This window comes from Numenius arquata, chromosome 10 (assembly GCF_964106895.1).
Source record: "Numenius arquata chromosome 10, bNumArq3.hap1.1, whole genome shotgun sequence".
Classification (NCBI taxonomy): Eukaryota; Metazoa; Chordata; class Aves; order Charadriiformes; family Scolopacidae; genus Numenius; species Numenius arquata.
Window position 1 is genome coordinate 27523070 of NC_133585.1, and position 18269 is coordinate 27541338.

Consider the following 18269-nt stretch of genomic DNA (forward strand, 5'->3'; position numbering starts at 1 on the left):
TTGATTAGAAAGGAGTCTGGCAGTGTTAATTGTGAGGTGCAGCTGAGTGAATGCCAAAACAAAAGCTCTTCTAAATGTTTCCGAAAACCTTGTAAAGTCTTTAGCATTGAGCAACAGGGTCAGTGCACTGAAGTGGAATATAAAGGAGGTTCTTGAATGTAATGGATTTTGACTTCCCTTTGTCATGTGCCTCAGTGCATCATTGATTGAGCACTCATTTGTTAAATCAGCTGTATTTTTTGCCATTTGTCAGAGCATAGACACTTACTGCAGCCTTTTCCCCTTTAAACACGAGTTCCTTGTCTTAATAAATCACAGGCATAGATTAGTTTTTATCTAAGGTGATCAATTTTTCAAGCAGAGGCGCACGTGAAGATAGTCACAAGGAAACACATTATGAGCTTTTATTTTCTTAACTGTTAGAAGAAAAGGGAAAGATCAGGGAAACATTTTAGCTGAAACATCGATAATTCATGTCTTTAAATTCAGCTCCCAGCAAAATGCTCAGAAATGATTTTATTTGGAAAGCTCTAAATGGTGTGCATTGAAAGAGTAGTTCAAGGTAACCAGTGTTCAGTCAATTCTTTTAAGAAATGAGCAAAGGAAACCTGAGGGTTAAGGAACAAGCAGCGTACTGTACATTTGCAGCGATGAGAGATGCTCTCTGATTAGTGGAAAGGCTAATTACCTGGAGTATGCAGGAGCGCTGTAGGTGCCGTGCATACCTGATTAGAGTTCTGACAGCAGGGCAGAAGAAAGAAGACCTTGAGAATGTGCCAAAAATATCCCTTTATGTAAGCAGATGCTATTACCCTTGGAAGAGAATAGTCACTTATCCAGAATGGTTATTGCTGCTAGTAATAAGTATTCTACAGATGGGCCATCAACTTCTGAGAAATGTACATGTACGGTATTTAATACAGCAATTACTTGTCAAATCTGGAAATGTTCATCTTGATGCTCTGTGCTTGCTGGATAAATGACCAAATCAGATTTATTTGCCAATTGTCATTGCAACTCAGGGCCAGCGAGTAGTCAGCAACTATGAGGGACTGAAGACAAGCTAATGTTTGGAGGTTTTTTGATGTTTATACTAGTAATGAAGTTAGAAGGTGTTTCTTGGTCTCATCATTAAGTAAGAGTTCTTTAAAAACATTCCTATGACCAAAAAAGAAATGCAGAGAGCCTCAGTGTCATTGCTGGGTATAGGCTTAAATGTTAGGTATACTTGGAAGTCAGCTCTTTGGAGGATTATGCTTTTAATCTTTTTGATTTTGATGAGGGGAAAAAAAAAGAAGAAAGAAAAGAGAGGAACATAAAGGAAAGTCTTGAGAAGACTGGGGAAAAGACAAACCAGTGATGTTGACAGAAGAATTTAAAGCTTCTCAATAGCATAGAGTTTAGCACTGTAACTACCTAGATGTAATTAGAGTGAAGAAGGATGGAGAAACAATCTTCAGCTCTGACACCAGCACTTTTTTAAAAACAAACCTTTCTGCAAGGTGCAGAATGCCGCCTTTTTCTGTGAGGAGCTGTAAATGCTCAGCATCTTCCAGCTTGGGTCCATAATGAGCGGCAACGCAAATTCACCGCAAAGTTACTGGCGAGTAGAATTCGCAGCGCGTTGTCTTGTATCGCGGTGAACCACAATAAGAAAGTTTAATTGTGACCATGACTTGACAAATACGTTTGGGTTTTTTTGCTGGCAAGTATGCTGCAGCGACACCTGTTAACGCTGCAAAGGCTGTGTCCCCCCCCAGCAGACCCCCTCGCTCCTAGACCCACTCTACAGGTAGCTTGCAACTTAAGCAGCTGGTTTCACTTTTGATACTGTCAGGCGCTGGGGGACAGTTTCCTTTCTTCCCTCTCCGGCTCCCTAGGCTCCATCAAAAGTGTGAATCTCAAACCAAACAAAATAAACCATCAGTCCACGTCTTTGCTCAGCCTTTACATGTACATTTTCCTGTTTTGAGTTCTTTTAAACTGCAGCTATCAGAAAGAATAAAATAGCGCATCACCTAGTAGAGTACTGAAGTGATCATCCAAGCAATTTTCTTCTCCCTGAAGCCAGACAGCCAAAGCTTTTTATTACTGACTGACTGAACTTCCTGTGTCTGTCTGTCTAGGTTGCTAGGCCACCTCCTTGTCATGATTTGTGATGTTAGAGGCTTTTGATTGTAGGCAAACCAGAAACGCTAATTTAAATATAATATTTACATTTTAAAAAGTCTTACGTAAGATATATATATATAAAAAAAACCCCTAGCCTTTTTTTCTTTTTTTTTTTCTTTTTTTTTTCTTTTTTTTTTCTTTTTTTTTTTTTTTTTTGTGGAAAGCTCTAGGAGGCAAACTGATCCTGGAACTCATTAGTTCATGTACCTTCTCAGTAAAACAGTGTGGTTTAAAAAAAAAAAAAAAAAACAAAAAACAACACAACCCACTTTTAAAGTTTTTAGATAGCTTGCAGCTCATTCACAGCACCAATATTGGGAACAACCATCCCAGGTGATTGTCACTTTTAGCCTACAGGATGGCTATTTCTGCTCTGTGTATGAGCTAGGCTGATGTCCTTTGTGTTTGAACTGGAGATGAGAAGGATGGTGGCTTTGTTGCCTTTTTATAATAGGGCCTTGATTTACCCGCTGTGGTGTTATGCAAACCTGTATTATGTGTATTTGCATTGCCTGTAATTGCTTTATAGGTAAAAGAAACAGTTATGTGTAATTGCAAATAACCAAAGCAGTTATTTTTTGAGTCTGTTGCGTGTATGTGAGTATGCAGCAAAACTTCAGGGGGGGGAAAAAACCAAAAGGGAAATGGAGTCTTTTTTGCATAGAAATTACACTTAGAATGAAAAGGGCTGATGAAAAGCTCCATCTGAGTAAACTGGTGGGTCAGGATCCCCTCTCTGATGAGACATACTTTTCATACCCAGGCAGCCAGGAGCTGTTTTATTTCTGATTTGTAAGGTATTGTCTGCAGAACCCAAGCAGAATCTGTATTTTAACACCAAGATGAGGCTATTTAACCCCTCCGTGTTATGGATATTAAAACTACCCTCTAATGGGCAACTATGAGTTATTAACAGCTAATACTGAGTGGGATTGGATGGGGTTTTGTAATTTTCAAAATTATTACAGCGGGTAGATTGCAATGTTGTGTAACACTAATTATTAAGTTGCATATCTTCACTTCTTTTAAATCAATGAGGCAAACTGGGCACTGAGAACTGCTTTGAAAATCAGATCAGTTGTTAATCTTAGGATGGGTTAAATCTTGCTGCTGCACTCTCTGCAATCCGCAGGTACAGGGTAGAGATAGCAGGTGATTTACTCATTCTACAACTTCTCTGGAGAAGTCCTGTCTGCCGCTTGCCAGGTGAAACAGTTCATGAAAAGCGTTAGGCACACAAAATAGACACAAGCAAGTCTTTTGGTTAGAAAATCCTAGAAATGCTCAGTAAACCTAAGGGCCTCGGGGATATGTTTTGTCCCTTCAGCTAATGAGATTTTGTGAACGTGTGTGGCGTGTCATTTAACTGAGTAATTACAAGGGATTTCACTTTTAAAAGGCACGTATTCTACTTGTGGAATGAGAATTATTCTGGATACAGAGGACTGGGGCCTTTGGAAATTTAAGTACACAAATGGTCTAATCCTGTACCGTGAACTTCAGGTTCTGTGTACCACCTTGCAGTGGTTCTTTGGGAAGAGCTGGGATAAAGCCTGAGGAGGAGTTGGAGAGGAGCTACCTGGGGAGCTGGGATGTCCCTGAGGACAGAGTAGACTGGAGGCTCTTGCCCTGAAAAGGGGAAGGTAGAAATCATGGATCACATCTTTTAGTTGTTCCCTTGTTTTACCTCCTGTAAAGTAGGAAACACCTTCCAAGTTAATACTGTCTTGCCATTTGAGCTCTTCAGAGCTTTTCAGAGCTCAAATCAAGAAAAAAAGCCTTTCTTGTGGGAGCTGTGAGGGAAATATTTTATCTTCATTTGGTTCCAGTCTCACATGCCTAGCTCCCTTCCCTGCCTAGGCAGTCTCTGCTAGACTAGGACTGTTTTGTTTTCAGAAACAATTTTCCCCCTCTGGAAATACTCTGTTATGTTACTGAATCAAAGATCCACATTTCAGGGCAGATGATTTAAATGCAAAACCAGTATTCATATCAGATAGGGGAAAAGCAGGCTCCTTCTGATGGCAAGTTTGAGCAGCAGAACCTGTACAGGAAATTGAAGTAAAAAGCCAAGGTTTTTTTGCTGCCCTCCCCCCCCCCGCCCCCGCCTTGCCCTTTCCCCTTTTCTTTCTTTTCCCTTTTTTTTTTTTTAAACAGTTTGTTCTTTAGGCTGCCTCTGCCTGGGTTTTTACCTTTCTACAGCTTACCTACCCCAGTATGGCCAGAGCCTGTTGAAGTTACCATTCCCAGCTAAACCATGACGTGCTGTCTTTGTCAGAGGATGCTCTCCACAGAACACTCACTGCAGCGGACGTGGGCTTCGGTGCTTGTTGCCATGCTCAGCCTCACACCAGTCCCTTGCCTCTCGCTGTGCTCGGGTGATGTGGGCAACGCTGGGCAGACGGAGCGCCTTCTTGGGCAGCCCTCCTGTCTCCTTGCAAGGGCGGGTGGCAGATGTGAGCCAAGCAGCGTGGAGGTGAGTTTCAGGGTGGTGAATTTTCCTCGGACCTGCCGGCTCAAAATCAGTGTAGACAGAGGTCTTTTGATGTGACAGCGCTGTAGATTCTCAACCAGTTTCCTGCGTGCTTCAAAGCGGTTGTCAGCTTCTTCAGGGGGTTGGAGTGAGGCATTTGGGATGCTGCGCTGAGGGACGGGCTGCCGTAAGCAATACCTTGGCCCAATAGGTCATCTGTGACTTGAGTGAGAGCGTGCAATTGAACAAATGCACCATTTTATTTTTTTTTTGGTCTTGAATGTGAGATCTGCATCCCTATCTAGTGAATAACATTAAAAAAAAAAAAAGAACATCTTTGAAGCAGATGGTTTAAAAAAAATAAATACATTACAAAATATTCCAAGGCTCGTATGGCATTGATAACAAGAACAGCGGTATTGGCCCATTCTACGACATATGAACAAAACCCTGCATTGTCTTGTTGCAAATGCATATATTGAGCACATTAAAACCTATATTAAGTGAATTGTCTGCTCCACGGGAATATCCAAAACAGTGCAGAAGTTTCATGCTCTCAACACGGTGTTCAGACAGTAGGCTAGAAGAGAGGTAACTGAGCACTTGCAAAACTGCGAAATACATGTCAGTAGGAGAAAAGAAGCAGTTTTCACTGATTGTATAGAATTGTTGAAATTAATAATGATCAGTCTAGTGAAGCTGAAGTATATTTGGAGTTAGAATTGAGAAACAACTTTTCTGCTATAAAATATTCTGGTAACTTTGAGCAGAGTAAGGTTTCTTTTGTAAGTGAATGATGTTAATTTAATCAGTTAAAGAGAATCACATTTCTGTGGTTTAGGGTTTTTTTAACCTTAGCGTGCTACAGTGTGTGCTTGAAATTTTTGAGTCAGTTATTTTATTATCTGCCACAGAAAGGTGGTTTATGGTCCTTTTTCCTTATTCACACTCATTAATAACATGTTCAATTCATGACTGTTCAGCAATTTATGCACAATTCAGTTCAGCTGAATACTATAATATTCTATTCCAACCATTAAAAACAGTTATCACAAGATAACATTAGGTCAGAACACAGAGTAGGCTGTTTAAATCGTGTTATTGATTGCTGCTATGTGAAAATTTCCCTCTGTTGTGTTTAAAACAGTTTATTTGCTACTGGCTTCAAGAAAAGATTGCCTGGCAACATAATTTGAATTGAGATGTCTTGCATTTGATGCCCGGTTGAAGCTTCGTGCTTATATAGTTTCATTTCTTATACAAATTATCTAGTTCCGGGCTTTTTGAAGACAAGACTGCATCTTCAGTTACATCTTCCAAAGTGGAGGATATTTACTCGTCTACTGCAGAAGTTACTATGGATGTTAATGTTTATATTAATTAATTTTATTAATGCAGGACTTATTCTGGAATTTATGGAGATGTAGAAAGCAGGAAAGGTTTGGGTTTACAACTGGGTTTTCAATCAGTTTAGTTTGTGTGTGTCCTGTAGACATTTTGTAGTCTGCCACCCACCCTCCCCAGGGGGTGGATTGGTAGTATACCAGCTGGTGTGTTCTGTTTCTAAAATGTGAGATAATCACTCCTGTAAGACTACAGTTCTAATGTCTGTAGAAATGTATTTGGGATCACTGAAAAGAAAGAATAGATAAAAGAACCACTTCTTTTTTAAAAAAAAAAAAAACACAAAACATTGTCTAACTAATTTATTAGGATCTGCATATTTTTTAATAATGCTGTTGCTTTCGTTGACTATGTGTGTATATATATTTGCGTTCATTAAGTTTATTCTTCAAGAACAATTTTATTTGAGATTGAACTCGCTGGATTCCTAGGAAAACAAAACCATTTTTTTCCTCCCTCTATTTAAACCATGGTATTTGACTCCTCTTGAGTATGTATTCATTACCTTAAAATAGAAGCAACCTCCCCTCCCTGTGCTCAGAATCAACATTATTGTTGAATTCCCAGGCCTAGGAGAATACTGGTTGCATTACAAGCAAATAATTTTCCATTCTGTATGGTGGAAGAAACTGTCAATTAGTGTGAAAAGGGTTAATCATATTACCCCTTTTTAAATATCCCTTTGTTTTGCCTGTTCTGTGTTTGCAAAAGAAGACACAATCAAATGGCAAACCTGTGTTTTTGTTCCTTTTCAAAAATCCCCGACAAGCCCATGACACAGGCTACTGCTGTAGCTGTACATTTCTATTCATTATTGATGACTTGGGGCCAGGCAGGCAGCACAGAACACAAGCAATATAGATTACCATATTGGGGGCTGGGTTTTGGGGGGGTTGCGTATACGCGTGCGCACACAGACGCATGCCTGTGTGCATTTTGGTTGGGTTTGGCCTTTGAAATATTCAGTTCTGAGAGGAAATCGTATCTGGGAATAATAGTGGAAAAAGATTGAATGAGTTCTGTGATACATTTTAGTAAAAGAATTCAGGGTACTTAGACTAGAGGAAAAAAAAATAAAATATGTGTGAGCGAGTTCACTCTCAAACTAATTATTAATAGCTTAACTGTTCAGCAGACTTGGAAACGATCCTGAAGGGTCCTGAACATCATATATCCTGAGGGATTTGGAGGGCGTTTCTCACTTTACAGAGTGTAGTTAGCACCTTGGCTGATGAGAGATTTTCCTGAAAAAAAACCAACGTAAGATGTCTAATTTATCTATAGCTATTAGACATAAATTGTAGACAAACTATGCTGTTTGTTTGATTAGAGGGGGATGGTTTCTCATTTCATGGATACCAGAGACCGAACCCCCAGTTTGGGTGAGTGTGAGAATTATGCCAGCACTTTAGTGATACGTTTTAAGTGGTATTTCTGAATAGCAGGTTAATCAAGAGACCTCTGCAATGCTAAGAAAGTGTTTTATTACTACCGAATCATAATTAATCCTTATAGGTTTTTATTGGCACAACGCTCCTGCCCATTATATAAAGTTTTTATTTTCTTCTGTATGTCAAAGAGGGGGTTGTACAGTGTTCCATAGTTGAGCTATTTGAGGTTCTTGGCTTGAAGAAAAATGTGGGAGATATGAGGTTATTTAAACATAGCATTTATGTTAACAAAATGAAATGTTCTTTGGTTCATATATTGATGGTGTGTTTATACAGAAACTGTTCTACTTAAATAGTCAATTACAAGGAAAGCTATAGAAAGAAATAAGTAGAATCAATTTTGATAACTGCTTGTAACTGCTCATTTCTGTAGTATTTGTCATAGCTTTTCTCTCTTGTTTTTTTTTTTTTCTCTTTTCTGTAATTTTTCCCTTGTGCTTCTGTTTTCTTTCACACAACTTATTATCCCAGCAGGAGAAGTTATTACTCAGTTTAGTTAATTCAAAGCTTATTGTGTTAAAATATTTTTTTAAACATTCAGTGGAATAAAATAACTGGGTGCTGGAAGGTGATTCGGTCCAGCTCACAAGGAAGGACAGAAAAGGGACCTTGCTGTGTCGGATCTCTGACTTCAGGTATCACTGTTTCAACTCTATTTTACATGTAGAACCCTTTAAAGTAAGACTGGTGTAGAGCATAAAAGCCGTTTGGGAAGGAGAGGCGAGAAGCCATTCCAGTGGAAGAGGGTCTGTTCCAAAAAGCAGTGTCAGTCAAGGCAGGATGTTTGCTTAGTGTATTCCTTCCATTTCTGTGGCTCTGGTTTCTCTTGTTGCGACTCGGTACTCTTTAATGCGTTTCGAAGCGGAATCAACTATATGGCTAATTTAACAGTACAGCAACTTGTGTTTCAGAAGGAGGTTCTTTTCCCTGGAAGGTCCCACAGCACCATCTAGTGTACCATCCTTCCATACTGCCAAATGGTTTTGTGATAGCAGAGGTGCTGAGGCTGTCACGTTTTGCTAGTAATGTCTTCTTAATAATTAAAATTAAGATTGGCTGGTTACTCGACATAGATCCAAATACAGGAGAAAATTAGGGGGGAAAAATAACTTCTTCTAAAATGTGTATGATACTGCCTTTCTGTTTTCTACATACAAAGGAGAAATTGTGGTGCATCCTTAACACTGCACTAACATACCTTGCACTTAACGTACATCCCAAAGCGTGTAACTGTAAGTTTATACCCATATTCCACATTAAGCTCTTTATCAAGAAAGGACTGTGCTTACATCTACAGACACCCTAATCCTACAAGCTGTGCATCTTTCCTCCTCAGCCCCACTGAGGTGATGCTGTATGGTGTGGGAACCTGCCTGCCTTGTAGAAATTACAGGATTGTGTCAAAATTATTTTTACAAAGACAAGGGCATCACTCTGAAAAATGCGTAGGTGTTGGATGATTGAGAAGTTCCTTTCTCCCTTTTATGCCTTTTCTAGGGAAGGCCCACCTAATGGCAGTGTATACATTCATATAAACTCAGTTCCTGTGCTTACATACAGAATTATAGTGATCTTGTTCTCTGCTGACACCACATGAGAAATAAATTTGATTAGGAACAGAAAATAGTTTAATGAGCTGGATTTAGGAAAAATATTGTGCATATGAGGAAGTTTTAAAAGGTTCTTATTGATGTGGGAGGTAAAGAAGAGGAAGAAAGTCTTGAGGCCAGGAACCATGATCAGCAAAAGCAACCGAGAGGAACTGGGAAACATCTGGAGCTATAGGCTCCACAGTATCTCTGAATGCACTGAAGATATTATTAAGACAGCTGACTTGGACATGTTGCACAAGATAGAGACAACAGAAAGTTGCAGGAAGGTGTGACAAGTTGGAGTGGGGAATATGGCTTGATCCTGTCCCAGATACGGGAGCAAAAGCCCACCAAAATCTCCTTTGGTCACGCACAGTGCAGCAGAGCTGCTGGAGTAGCAGGAGGTTGCAGCACTTGGAAAGTATGGTCAGAAGCAGTTTGCCCAGCAGTAACTCCCAAATGTTGTAGGAGCTATTCCATGCTCTGCCAGACAGCTCCTATCTAACTGAACTTCATTCAGTTATTCTTATAATATTGCTAATGTAGGTTATGAGGTTTCAGGTTGTTTGATGGAAGCACTCATTTCCAACTCGGATTCACTTCTTCTGTATTTTGTGCATTGTTTCAGATGCTGTTCCAGTATCACCTACGAAGCCCTAAGAAGCTTTTCTAGTTACTTTAAAACTTCAGGGTCCTCACTAGTGTCTTCTGAACTATTCTGTTGCTGTTTAAGGAGAAAATTTCCTATGTGTTGAAGATGCCCTCTGGTGGGAAGCCAGGCAAACTAGGCTTATATGGAGTTTTACCTTTCTGAAATAATGTTTTCAGACTCTTGGCTTAACTTTCAATAAGATACTGGAACCTCACCCTTCAGCCTTACTGAAAGGAATGCTTTCTCTTTTTGTTTTGTGTGGGTGTTTGTTTTTTTTTTTTCTTTACACTCAATTTGTGACAAGTGTAGTAGTATTACTGCCAGTAGATAAGACCACTTTATTTCTTAGTTTCTAGACTCTGTTATGTTGGAAGAACCAAATTCTGGCTACTTGCATTCCTTTAGATTCCGTTTCGATATAATACTTACATAAAATGTGTGTGAGGCAAACATCTGCAATTAGTAATTACTGATAATTAGTGGAAATACTCTTGGTTTCTACTATTACCTGATGCCTTTTTAATATTATCTTCTTTTTTTTTTTTAATTTTATTTCCCTTTCCACAGTAGAGGCCACTAGGTTGACACAACAAAACAAATGTGTTACAACATCTGGAACAATTCACCAAGTACTATGCCTAAACTTATAGTTGATGTGAAACCTGATTTATTTTGTCCCCTCTGATAAAGCCAAAGCCATTTTGACATAGGACTTCTAATTTTACAGTTTCATTATTAAAATCCAGTATTGACCTAATTAGGTGAGTTGCAGCTTATTTACAATTATACTTGAGTTAGGGTTATGTGGAATTGTATTTTTGATTTTATATTGTAGTTCATTGCCTTTGTGTTGTACAGTGTTTATGAATTTAACTTTGTGTTCTTTTCAATATCTTTTTAGATTTTCCTACTATTTAGATATGATGGGTGTATTTAGCATCCTAAAAAACATCAGTTCATCAGCCTTTGTTCTTCCCAGCATTCAGATCGGTCATTTGATATAAAACAGGACAATAAAGAGCTGAATTCTGTATTTTATTTTGAAGTCTTACCATTGTATAAGCCTTCTCAGAACCAGCAATGTCACTGGAGTAGCTGACAGAAAAGGGGTGTATGGTAGGAGACTTTTAAAGGCCCGTGTTTTGCATCTGAAATTATTTTGAAAATAATAAAATTGGAAAACAAAAGGCAGAGTGCTTATTTGGCATCAAGAGCTTATGTGATGTCCATGGGCGAATAACACAGGGATGTTGAAGTTGTGGGGCAATGACTGAAATTACAAGCAAGTTCTAACTTAATCTCTGAGACTAGAGATAAAACCAAACATTTGTCATATACAAGGACATAAGGTTTGAAAAGGGGGAAAACATATGTTTTATTGTGGAAATCTAATTCAAAAAACATTTTTTTGTCTCCATTATCATCTTTAAGTAGGAACAAATGAACAGCATAGTTTGTATAGCCATGCTTATGTGAATATTAACCTTTTCTGGGTTCTTTTATCTCAAATAGGCTTCTGCAGCCACTGGATCCAAATACTAATGCACCGAAATGTTTTCCAGATAATTTTAGTTACAGACTTGAAATCATGTTCAAATGGTTTAGTATTTGAAAACTGAGATCTTCAAAATTCACAGTTGCCTATGCAACCCTGTTACCAGGCCCTTTTCTGTTGTGACCCCTCTTCATCCAGCGCATACTGATGGCTTCACAAGGACTTGCACAGGGTATCCCAACTTGACTTTTAGTGGGTTTTGGTCTTCTGGTTTGGAACCAAGTAAGAATATTTAGCATAGTGGGTTTTATCTTGTTCTGTGGTATCTGTCACAAGGTTCTGCATAGTTCCAAAGAAGGTAAGTGCGGGCAGCTGGAAGGATGGAAGGCAACTCATTCCTGAGGATTCTGGCTGGTTATCCAGGTGTGTTTCAGCAGTAGGAGTCATTGTTTATATGAAGTCTAAAATTAAGATTACTGCAAAGTAGTTTGGCATGGGACTATGCTTTAAATCAGTTTATTCAAGAGAACGCGTAATGTGGTATCACAGCTAATAAACAACGTTTTACAGAGGCATCACGTCGCCATTTGGAAGTGTGGAGCTGTGACTGGTCTGAGGGTGAGGGTAGGGGAACCCTGTACTCCTTCACATGAATAGACTGAGTTGGCTTTGAGTGCTGTCATGGTCTTTACAATCTCTATCGTGTTCTTGAAAACACTGAAAAATAAGCTTTTTGGCCTTTAGGAGAGCCCACTTTTTTTCGCTTTGTGACGGTACCAGATTTTTTGAGAACACCTGTTTATCTGTATTCTGTGAGAACTTTGATACTAGCTGTCTGTTGCTCATAAACCTACCTAATTCAGACACAGAAATACCTTTCGGGGGGGGGTGTGTGTCTCTTTTCGAAATGTAAAACATTATAAAGTTGTTTGCAAATTTGTCAAAAACAAAATTTTAAAAAATTATTTTTTTAAAAAACATGTTTCTAAGCACAAAAGCAAGGAAAGTTTCAAAGACTTTAGTCTATTCAATAGACTAGTTCAATAGACTTTAGTCTATTTCTCATGTTGTAATCACAAAAATGGAACAGATTTTTTTTTGGGGGGGTGGATGGGGTGGGGAGAACTGGTTTTTTTTTTTCGTTGCTCTTTCTATTCCAAAAGTGTCAGTGACTCTGGAAATAAGAACACACTTCTGTACACAGATGAAGATTGAGTTTTAGTTCTCGTTCATGCTTGTCATCTGATGAAATCATCCAGAGTTCATAGCCATTTTTCTCACACCCCGTATCAGTAGTGATGCAAATGCTGCCCAGTGAACTTTTTACTAACCTTTATTCAGTTTATAACTTAATGCTGCTCACACTCTTTTTGTCTCCTACTGTGATGAAGAATTCAAAAACATCTGTAGCTTTAAGCACATAAGGAGAAAGTTGATTTCAGAAATTACACATTTGTTCAGAACGATTACAAAAAACTTTTTTTCTTTCTAGCTCTACTTCTTAAAAGAAATCAGACACAACTTTAGTTAAAGTTACTAGTGAAAAACTAGTAATTGCCACATGCGTGTCATACTGATGACCTGTAAGAATGAAGAAAAATGGCATGGGAAATTTGTGGATAAAAGAAACGAAGGAAAGTTCAGATGTATTTCATGCCTCATTACAATAATCCTTACTCATCTTCTACCATGTGTCCCTCTGGATCTGTGCCCATCGTCCTCTTACTATTTGCATAATTTCTTTCTTAATGATTTGCCATCACAGTTTCAAATCCATTATGTTACTTCCTTTGGCTGTCCAATTTGGCAGCCAATTATGTGTATTGATTCTACATATGCTCTTGGAGAATAAACACCTTTTAATATCTGCTCTACAGCAATGCTGTACTGGGTGAAACTTATAAAAAACATCTTAATATCTTTATTTGTTACAAATAACAAATGGATCTCCAAGTATATCCTTCCTGTTAAAGTGTATGTTTATGTACTTGCTTGCACATACAAAACTGTATTTAAACTCTCCTTATTAGGACACATTTAATGATCTTTGCTGTAAAAAGAAATGTGTTTACAAGTATCTGATATGACTATTCAGACTCCTCTGTTGTATCAGTATCTCAGGTCAGGCTGAGATTTTTTTCTTCCCTTACCACTAAAATCATTGAAATATATTCAGTCAGTCTTTCACATCGGAGGTGTAAATGGATTTCTTGAAAGTTTTTCTGCTGATAGCAAACGGCAGTCACTTTACAACTTTGACTCCATTGTGGGCAGCAGTCGGAAAGCTTAACACTCCGCCCGAACTTTGAAGATGCTAAAACTGTGTAATGACCTTGCATTCTCAAGGGCAGATGCTCAGCTTCTGCTGGAAGTGCTAATCTACAATCTGTTTATCTCCATACACTATGTATTTGACAGCACTTGCCTGGAAAGCAAGGCAGGGAAAAGCGTGCTCAAATTTGGTTACTTTTTCCTCTCAGATGTTGTTAGTGTCCAATGGACTTAGAAAAGATAGTCTTTATTTTAATTTTTAGCTTCCTTTGTGCTTTTTAGCCCGTCTTGGTCTTAGAAAGCAGCTATGCTGCCAGTGTCAGAATATGCTCGTCTTTGTGAAGCCTCTGCTAGGGCGTGAGCTGGACCGTGTAGACTAACTGTCTTCTTCCAGCTTTTCTTTATTCTGAGTGAATCATTGTCATTTGTATTTTCTATCAGTAGGCTTTAGACTCTGTGCGCTCTACATATTATTCTTTAGTGGGTATGAATTGAGATGCATCACATAATGCTTATAAGCATATTATGGATCACGTTTCTACTGGAGAGGTAGTGGTTGAAGCAAGGCAGCGTGTGCAGGGAAAGGTAATCCCTTTTGTTATTAGACAGATACACTTTAGTCGTGTAAACCTTTCTTCAAATGTGGAACAGAAACCTGAAGAGAAGGGCTTTTGCACATAAAAGACACGAGTGTTTTCAGGTAACATATAAATGGGCATTATGTGCCCAAAGTTTGTTCTTTACCAACTCTGTTAGTCGGTCTGGTAACAGGGGTTCCCTTCCCTAAAAAATTTTGCCTTGCTTGCACCCTTAAACTATCACAGTTACCACAGCACCACTGACTGAAGAAAACCCCTTGGTTTTAATGTAATCTCTGTATTTTTTTCAAACCAGCACTCCTTATCAAAATAAAACATTAACATCAAATTACTCTGATTCAGCAGCATCATCTATTTTTTAATATGAACTTGTCTGTTCTGTCAGGTAGTTGTTTAGCTTCCCAGGGAATTGCATATGTGTTGCAAATAGAAAAATTCAACCTTGTAAACCCTTTCTGTGGTGAGGCAACAGGAAACTTGCTTCTGATTATTAAGATCACCAGGTATAATAGCAAAATTTTTTAAAGAATTGCTAGAATTGACCTTTTGAATGCTAGATTTTCAACAAGCTCAGACAGGAGTCTATTTATGATGTATACCAGGATTCTTTTGCTCTCTGCTTACATAATTATGAAGAAGTGTTACTGTCACAGAGGTTAACATTTCCGTTTGTGGCATTATATGCTTTGAATTAGCAGTGGCTGTTGCCTATTGTCTTAATCTCACCAAGCTTCTAAGGCAAATATATACCAAGTCACAGGTCCCATCCTAAAGAGAAAGGACGCTGTTTTTATTTATCAACAAGATAAAGGGGAAGGTTGTTTTGGTTTGGGTTTTTTACCTTTGTATTTTTTTGGTAACGTATAAAAGTGCTGTGAAATGTACTGAGGCATGAAGCGCGTAAGAAATGACTAATGGTGCTGAATCAATGAGTTCTTTCAGATTTAGAGGAGAGCTGGCTGTACTCACCAGCTGGCAGCGTGCTCTCTTCTCCCTACATTCAATGCTCATTTGGAGTACAGGATACTTTTGGCGTGTCACGTCCCGCTCCATCCATGCTCCTCTTTGCTCATGCGAAGGTCTGAAGGTGGAACCCTGCTGCGGTGGTGTTCTGCCATCCCAAAATTACAGGATGTTTAGGGGAACTTGAGCTGTGCAGTGTAGTTGTCAATTGGGAAGTGGGAAGAAGGTGAAAGTCTGCCTCACATATTCTTAGTAGTAGTTCTAAGAGCTGGAATTTGGTCATTCTGATGAAGTGACTGTGTTGTATCCACATTATACAGATCTTAACTGCCAGTTCTCTGTTCTAAGCATTGTAGATGCTACTGTACACAAGTGTCAGTTCAGCTCTTACTGCCTCCTCCCTTCCTCAATTTTTGTTTCTTCCTCTACAGCTGATACACTTGAACACCTGTATTTCTTCATAACTGCTCTCTGCATTTTCGCCTAGGCTTCCCTGTAAACAGTGAGTGACTCCCTGAAGCAATTCTTACTGCTTCTACTTCTTCTCTTCCTAGTCTTTTATGATCTATCTTAGCTGTGACATTTGCAAAAAGATAAATTATTATGGATAGCTAAGCTGTGGGGCAGTCAGATGTGGCATATATTATTTATTTCAAATTATGTTTTTAAGTTCTGCAGAGCCTTCAAGTTGCACAGCTTAACTGTTGCCTCCTTGATCCTTCTTGTCCCTTGTGGCATTTACTTGTTGCATTTTGTTTTAAGAACGCAATAGGAACTCTCTGTGCCTAATGTGCTGTCTGGATCGGAGTCTTTTTGTGGACCCAGAAAGCAAATACAAAACTAGTCCTGTAAGGTTTTTCATTATGTTAGCTTCCAAAAGATCGAAGTAAAGTTGTGTTACTCAAGGTTAAATGAAAAACAGGTGACAACTGCTTTTATGTTTGATTGTTTTGCACTTGGAACTAAAAACAAACAGAAAATAAGCATCCTTTTAGGTGGATGTGAGCAAGTTTTGGACACTGGTCTTTTAAACAATAAAGCTTGTGAATGGTGGGAAGACTAGTTAAGATTCTTGAGGCATATCAGGATGAAGAATAGTCTTGGCTTAGAGAAGTTCTGAGCAAGCTTTGTGAATTAGCATGCATTAAATGATAGAATCGTTTCATTGACCAATAAGACAATACTGAGGCTGGATGGAAGGATGATGGGGAATTGCTATTTGCTGCTATGAAACTGATGCATGTCATGTTAACTCCCAACCCAAACAACTCATTTTAAGATTCGCAGTCATGAAACTTAAAATCTTCTGTTTTGCCCAATCATCAGCTTTAAACCTGTTCCTTGTCAGTGAAGACAACAAATCTTTTGCTTGTGCCTGCCTGGGGCATGTGCAAGGCTGAGGTGGTCCTGTGTGATTAAATTAGATGAAAGACTTGCCTTGTACCAGTGTGATGCGAGGTCTAATCAAGTGAAATGAGTTTTGAGATCTCAGCTCATTTCCTTGGGGAAATATCAGTTTACATTACGCAGTCACGACACCTAATTCATCACGGTTGATGCGGCTTTTGCTCAGGAGAGGAGGACCTGGGACTGGGTAGCGTGGGACTTGATCACAAGCCTCCACCCCTAAGGAGGAGCAGCTTAGTGGAGTTAAGATACAGCACAGTGAGGGCAGAGCTTTAATATGTTTTTTAAAATAATTGGTCTATACTGTATATCAGATCTGTTAGAATAGAGGGGCTTCGGTGTAAAATGGGGAAAACTATAGGTAAAAAAAAAAAAGATACTTTGCACTGAGTTTAGTTTATAATATGATCAATGTACAGAAGTTAAAGAACGTACACAGTGAAGAGCACAGTTGAACTTCTTGTCTCTTAATTTCTATGATGTTGAATGATGTTTGTATGTTTCCATGCACTAACTAAAGAAGTAAAGAGTATTCTGCTTCCCTGACTAACAGACATCTTTTTTTTTTTTTTTTTTTTTATTTCTTCCAGGGCATTGTTATAACTCCACTCCTGCTTCTGCTTTTTGTAAGTATCTTTATCTTAAGATGTATTTTTACTAGGTAATTGCGCACAGTATATTAAAGATGTAAATGTGGGTGATTTAACACTTAAATAGCAAGGACAATTTTTCTGGCCAGTGTTTGAAATAAGCTGCCTCCCAGAAAGGCCATCGAAGTGTGTTGCAATGAATGCAAATGTTACCTGCACTTCGCTCTAAGATGACCAAATCCCGTTGCTCTTGCAGAATCACAAACCCATATGCTGTTAGTCAGGCTGGCTAAAATACAAACACTTGCCAAGTAAGTTGATCACTCAGGAGATCTCTTGGAGGGCTTTCACATGCAGGAACTGGACAAGATTGTAATGATGCAAAATGAATGACAGGCCAATTGGGAAAGCACTGTTTGGATACATAGAGCCTCACTCTTGTGCAACTAAGCCCGTGGGTATTTTTGTGGTAGAGGTTAGTGAGATAGCAGGAGCAGCAGCAAGACAAATTGCTGGAGCCCCTGTGTACCACTAAACGTGATGCTGCTTCATTCCTGTTAGTTCAAGATTTCATTTTCAGTTGTTAATCTTCAGTCAGGGCCTCTACAGTTCATGGTAGAAGAAAGCAGGGAAGATGAAGTTTTATCTTTGTATTATAGAAAGGTATGGATGTTAGTTAGTGTACAGTGAAGAGGCTTCAACAGATGGGCAGTGATGCTTTAGTCAGCTAGGTGAGGAAGGCCGTATGCTTGTGGAGGGTTTGCTGGCACAAATGGCATCATATAGTGCAAGTTACTGAGGACTGTGGCTTTCTGAAGAGCAGGGAAATAGGCTGAAGCACTTCAAGGATTTCAGGAGAGGTATAGGTTCTCTTTAACGTTTATCTTACTGATTGCAGTGTACGTAAATCAGCACCCTGGAAAGGGTTTGTAAGTGTGATGTTACTCTGAAACAATTTGTAAGTGGCGTGCAAGTGGCACACTGTTTATAGTAGGGATGCTTAAGCAGCATATGTACTATATACAAATATAGCAGTGCCTGGGATAAATAGTGCTGTGAGACTAACTGTAGCATTATCAACTACTGCTTCATTAAAGCTGTGTGGGAAGATTCTTATTTTACAGTTTTTCTATTTTACTATAACAAATTGTAATTTGTCTGATGTAGCTATGTTTACACAAGAACTACTTTGACCTTATC

General features: G+C 38.8%; 1 protein-coding gene across 2 annotated transcripts in view; it reads left to right on the forward strand.

Annotated features, from left to right (window-relative positions):
* Positions 1-18269, forward strand: part of SLC10A7 (solute carrier family 10 member 7) — a 152673-nt gene that overhangs the window by 84270 nt on the left and 50134 nt on the right. The window contains exon 6 of one of the 2 annotated variants that reach the window (XM_074154789.1): positions 17070-17105. The exons of the other annotated variant lie outside the window; for it this stretch is intronic. Within the exon in view, the coding sequence (XP_074010890.1) occupies positions 17070-17105 (36 nt within the window). The remainder of the gene's footprint in view (positions 1-17069; positions 17106-18269) is intronic. 2 annotated transcript variants of the gene reach the window in all.